The 5,542-nt window shown below is 43.8% G+C and overlaps 1 protein-coding gene across 1 annotated transcript; it reads right to left on the reverse strand.

Moving 5' to 3' along the window:
• Positions 1 to 269: 269 nt before the first annotated feature.
• On the reverse strand, positions 270 to 2,063 carry LOC147464421 (uncharacterized). Its single transcript, XM_086509115.1, has 2 exons — positions 1,751 to 2,063; positions 270 to 1,453 (listed from the first exon to the last, which is right to left on the reverse strand). The coding sequence occupies exons 1-2, from the start codon at positions 1,904 to 1,906 to the stop codon at positions 659 to 661; spliced, it is 951 nt and encodes a 316-aa protein (XP_086365241.1). The 5' UTR covers positions 1,907 to 2,063; the 3' UTR covers positions 270 to 658.
• Positions 2,064 to 5,542: the final 3,479 nt, after the last annotated feature.

The following is a 5,542-nucleotide window of genomic DNA, read 5'->3' on the forward strand; positions in this document are numbered from 1 at the left end:
GGGGGGGGGTGGGGGGGGGGGGGGGGAGACGTTATCTTGCCCATCCTATCCAAACAGTGTACACATGCCCTTCGTGTTTAATGTGTATCAGCTTGATTTAAGCTTCTCACTTTAATCCCTCACATCATACCGACAGCTGTCATCAGTCTCAAAACAAGAATGAGCCTGGTTGTACTTGTGAAAGAACGATTAATTTCTTTTACATGGATATTAGCACCTACCATAAAGAAAAATCTTGAAGCAATAGCAGCTTCGACTGACTACCTGACGAAGCATCCCAAAATGACATAGCTCAAGTTGATCTCACAAAAGGCCGCCCCTTATGAGGGCATCAATGCTTCGGAAGCTTTACACTGGCAATTTACCCAGAGTGTTATTTCCATGTCAAGGAACTTCTATTAACCAAGCTTGGTGAATGCCCAGTTTCACAACTCACTCTCGCAGAAGGACAAGTAACTGGACAAAGATTGTTACAATAAATGCCAACAATTGATGATACTCTTCGTAGGACAATCTCAACGTCTTCCCCTGTACATGCTTTAAAATGTGTCTCTTTCTCTCGTCTGCATTTTCTTGGAACAATATCAAGCAGCACCAATATGCCTCCTTCCGGGCAAACACACACTCGACCAAAAGGAAAGGAGGAAACGTATACAATTTATGCCCTTGGATCAAAACCATGGGGCCATACATACACACAATCATCATAACTGACACTAGCAAGAAGATTATCTTCATGCATGCTCATATCGAAACCTGTAGTGAACTCAGTGTGCTGATCGTAGCTGGCAAGTAATGCATTTTCTGGGGCTGCAAAATCCCACATACAGACCGTCATGTCATAAGAGCAAGAGCCAATCAAGTTTTCATGATGCGGCGAGAACTTTACTCTCTTCACTGCTTGGGAGTGCCCATGGAGGACTGCTACAGGTATTGAATGGTTGCGCACATCCCACACACGAAGTGAGCTATCAACAGACCCAGTGACTAGCAAGGACTCATCGTATTTGCTCCAATCACATGAAAGAACCTCTAAATCATGCCCATTGATAACAAGAACTGAGGTGGGGTCCCGAACATCCCAGCAACGAAGAGTGCAATCTCCAGAGACAGATGCGAACACATCCGCATGGCGGGGGTTCCAGGAAACACTATATGCACACCGCATGTGTTCCGCAAAGGTGCGAAGTGATGCGGGACGATCGATCATCCAAAGTTTTATAGTAGTATCCCATGCAGAGCTAAGGAAGCAATCTTTCCGCAAAGGGTTCCAATCGACACAGCAGGCATCATGAGCATGTTCTTCAAGGGAGGCTATGGGGTTGGCAGCGGGTGGGCGAGCAGTGTCCCACATCTTGAGAGACCCATTGCCGCTGGCCGAAACAAGAAGATTTTCGTTGCATTCGCACCAAGCACAGTCCAGCAGAATCTCATTGGTATCGTAGAAGCAAACCTGGGGATGACATAAATGGTAAGCCGTTTGTGTAAGTTGAAACTCGTATGGCCATGGGACTGATGCATGAATGAATTGATAATATCCATAGGCATACAGACAAATATACATAGTTTGCTTTTCTCTAGAGATACGGCCTGTATGCCAATAGAGTTCACAGAAGAAACGTTAATGTTTGACCATTAATGCTCCAACACTCTCCTACTCTGTGGCATACATAGATATAAAGGGCAGTTTCTGACGCATACTTTTACCAAACTGCAGAGAATACAAGAACAGAACTACCCAGTATCCTACCTGAGAGATGCCGTGGTGGGTGAGCTCCAGCACGTACTGTCTGCCGTTGCCAATGATTGCATAATTCTGGCCGGTAGAGACAGCAAGACGTGTGTCGAAGAAAGGGCTAAACTTGACGGAGGTGCCTTCAAAGCCAGGCGTCTTCAACAGCGGCATGGTCTGCCCTCTCTCGGTTGTTGTTGGAGTAGCCTCTCTTTGTCGCTGCAACTTTGTCCCACCATGTCAAACCTCTGTCTCCCTCTGCGTTCTCCCCATCGCGTCTCTCTCTCTCTCTCTCTCTCTCTCTCTCTCTCTCTCGGTCTTTTTATTTCCCCGGTAAGAGTGTGCTTTCTATGATACAAATTTACGATTGTACTCATAACTGGTTCATAAAAGCCACTGAAACGTCCCTAGGACGAGAAAAGACTGAGCCAATGCCAAACACGATTGGCGTCCACGAGATCGTTCACACTCGAACGGGCAGAAGGTGGCCGTCTTGTCACTCCCTTCAATCGGTTTGCGACGGGCGATCCTTTACCCACAGTTTCTCAACCGATTATGCGGGCTGGAGATTTGACCTCTGGTTGTGCGTGTCAATCATCACACGTGAGAAACAACTCACCCAATCAACGCTTGTGCTTTTCAGGATGGGAAAAACTTGACTTGTCCATTGTGTTTGAATGCCCCAACACCCAAACAATTTCTAGCTAGTTTTTAGGCCACCCAATGCCACAAAGACTGAGGATGGGCACCGCACGTTTGTGAATCCACTATAAGATCTATATCACATACAACATAGCAGTCTTCTAAGGTCCTCTATTTTATCACCCCCCCATGGCACTTTTTTGTGGAAGGTGTTGGCGTGTGTGACACATCCGCACCACCACAAGTGAGAAATCCCTCTACTTTGGAAACCTACACATTTGACATCACTGCTTATGCCATCATATGCCCTCTCCCAACTCTATAAAAGAAGCCTATGCTACACACTTTGTATCCAACCTCATATCCACTTTGCATCCCCACTACCATCATTAGCCTACTTTGTACTCATTTGCATATTAGTCATGATTTGCTACTTCCATTACTATCAATATCTCACTCTCTCTAATCTCTCTTTTGTAATAAACACTCTAATTGCGCCACGAACGGCTCATTAACATTTTTTTCATAATCACATTCCCTTTCATGTGGTATCAGATCTAACCATTCCCCGCCTAGGCCCATTAATTTCCATTGCATTAATATCCCTTATAATCCCACTCCCTAATCACCATTTGGGCATGAGCATACTCCACTACCCTTTGGTGATTAGATGAGAGATGATTGCATTTTTCATTTTAAATTACAATTAGTGGGTGTGTTTCATTCCATTTTAAACTACAATTAATGTGTGTGTTTCATTGAATTTGCATTTCTTGATTGCATTTAGTGATTGATTTCACGTGATTTTGCTCTCCTAATTGCTTGCTACTTGAACCTCAAACCATTGCATTGATTGCTTGTGGAAGAAGTGTTGCTCAAATACTTTTGCTTCAGCCCCTAACGTTTGCATTTGGAGGGCTCTTATTAAACTTGCAAAGTGTGTTATTTTGCTCTCTTGATTTTCCTACAAAAGCTTTGTGTATGTGTGTGCTATTTTTGGAGGATCTCACGCGATCAAGTACTCCAATATTGGAGTGTCTTGAGTCCAAGGTAGCACAAGTAAATTAAAGTGATTCTTGGCTACTAGACGCATACACTCTCTGCGCTTCCAAATCTTTTTCAAGTTCGGTAGCTAATTGCATGTGCAATTCGAACGTCATCACTCACTTCATAGCATAAGCCCTCTTTTAGTTAAGGCTCAACAATCGGAGTGGTGCAATGAATGTGGACAACAAACCTATTTTTTGACGGTGGTAGATTTTCTCCAATTTGCGAAGCATGCACCTATTACGGAGCACTAAAGCAACCTAAAGCTCCCACAATTGGTACATGTGAGCACTTGTGAGCCCCCCACACACTCACTAGTCGCGTTGACAATTAAGCCATTTTCCCACTCATCATGCTCACCATTCTCAGCTTGACATTTGTCACCACAGTGGTACCTGATTACTATCCTCCTAGGCTCACCATCACACACTCCTCCTTGGCTGGCTTCACTCAACAGGCCATCTATTTGCACACGCTGCATAAATTCACCTGTCGATATTTGTTACCGATTTTCAATAATCTTGTTGGTCAACGCTAGCACTGCTCTTAATTAGTAGCATTAGTCATTTTTTTTTTCTTTTAAGAGTGTTTGATTAGACCTTATTATCGCACTAAAAAGGTCTTAGCTCCAAAGTTCCAAACTAGCCTTGTGTCATACGGCTACACACAGAAAGATCTTCCTCGAGCCTAAATAGGGAGATCCCCATTAGTTTTTTTGAATCTACTTCCATATTCCTGGTCTTTCTAGAGCTTCTTCCCTGACCTAGTGTCATCTGAGTCAAATTTGATTATCACTTTGATCACATGATGAGCTATGTACAAGGGATAGACACTACCATTGGGAGTCGCTTTGGTGAGGCCTCTCTTCACACAGATTTTTGTTTTCCTCTCTCGAGATGTCCCTTGTGGGAATTCAGTCACTTGTACCATGTAGACGGCTGGATAGTCACTATGTGGGAACGTCTTCTTAGAAGATGGGCAGCGAATTACTTAGTAATTACTACAGTAAACCCGAAGTGTATAAATAGGGCCCATTACAATGTAATCGGGTTCGCAATTGTTATCACTTGGGTTAGCGCTTTGGCTATAATTGTACTTGAGAATCATTGGCAGTATTGTCGGCTGTACTTTCTCTCTGTAATCATATTCGTTGTAATCTTGATCTGTGATCCCAATCATGGCATATATTTCAGTTATACTTACTTCTCGTCCAGTCTTCTGAATCTAAACCTTATTTCCAGTACATAAGTCTGATTCTTATTTCAGTAACCACATTTCAGTTTAGTCTCTGATTCCTGTCCAGTCTACTGTCTGAAATCTTCCCACACTAGTAGTTGAAATCTTCCAACACTGGAATTAGTTGTCTCAAGAGATCAGCTCCAATTCCATTTTGGTGATCACGGTGGCTCGAGCTGAAGCTCGTTGACTGAAAGACTCTTCTCCCAGTTTGAAGTTTGAAGTTATCAGCAATGGCACCAAAATCCAATCGTGGCCGGAAATCTACCATTCGTGTGGACCCCATTCTTGAGGAGTCAGGAAGAGAGTCTGACCCAAAGCAAGAGAAGATGACTGACACTGAGGCTCAGGAGGAGCATAGTCAGGCTGATGAGGCGCAGGACTCACAGCAATCCAGTCATTCTCGACGCCGACGGGCAGAACGGGAAGCAAGGAAAGCAAAGAGTTCCACGAATTCTTAGTCTCGCCAGAGAGATGAGGATACCAAGGGCAGTAAGGGAAGTCACCGTACTTCTAGCAGAAAAACCAGAGAAGACACTGACACTGAGACAGAGACAGAGATTGATTGGGATGCTAACACTGACAATTGCAAGAAGGCTCCCAAGCGTCATTTTGAAGCCAAGAAGAGAAGTGGCAGGATCATTAGTAATCGAAATGATTACACAGCTTCCCTGAAGATTTCCTTTCCAATATTCAAAGGGGGGAAAAAGGATGATCCAGATGTTCACATACAAGCTTTCGAACAGTATGCTGAACTAAAAAACATTGATGAAGATGATTGGGGGGAATATTTTCCACAAACCTTGAAGGAGGCAGCGAGGAAATGGTATTACCATTACCCTGCATGCCAGCTAAGATCATATAACAAATTGCTTAAGGCCTTCA

Source organism: Adiantum capillus-veneris, chromosome 1, assembly GCF_014529385.1.
Source record: "Adiantum capillus-veneris isolate H3 chromosome 1, ASM1452938v2, whole genome shotgun sequence".
Classification (NCBI taxonomy): domain Eukaryota; kingdom Viridiplantae; phylum Streptophyta; class Polypodiopsida; order Polypodiales; family Pteridaceae; genus Adiantum; species Adiantum capillus-veneris.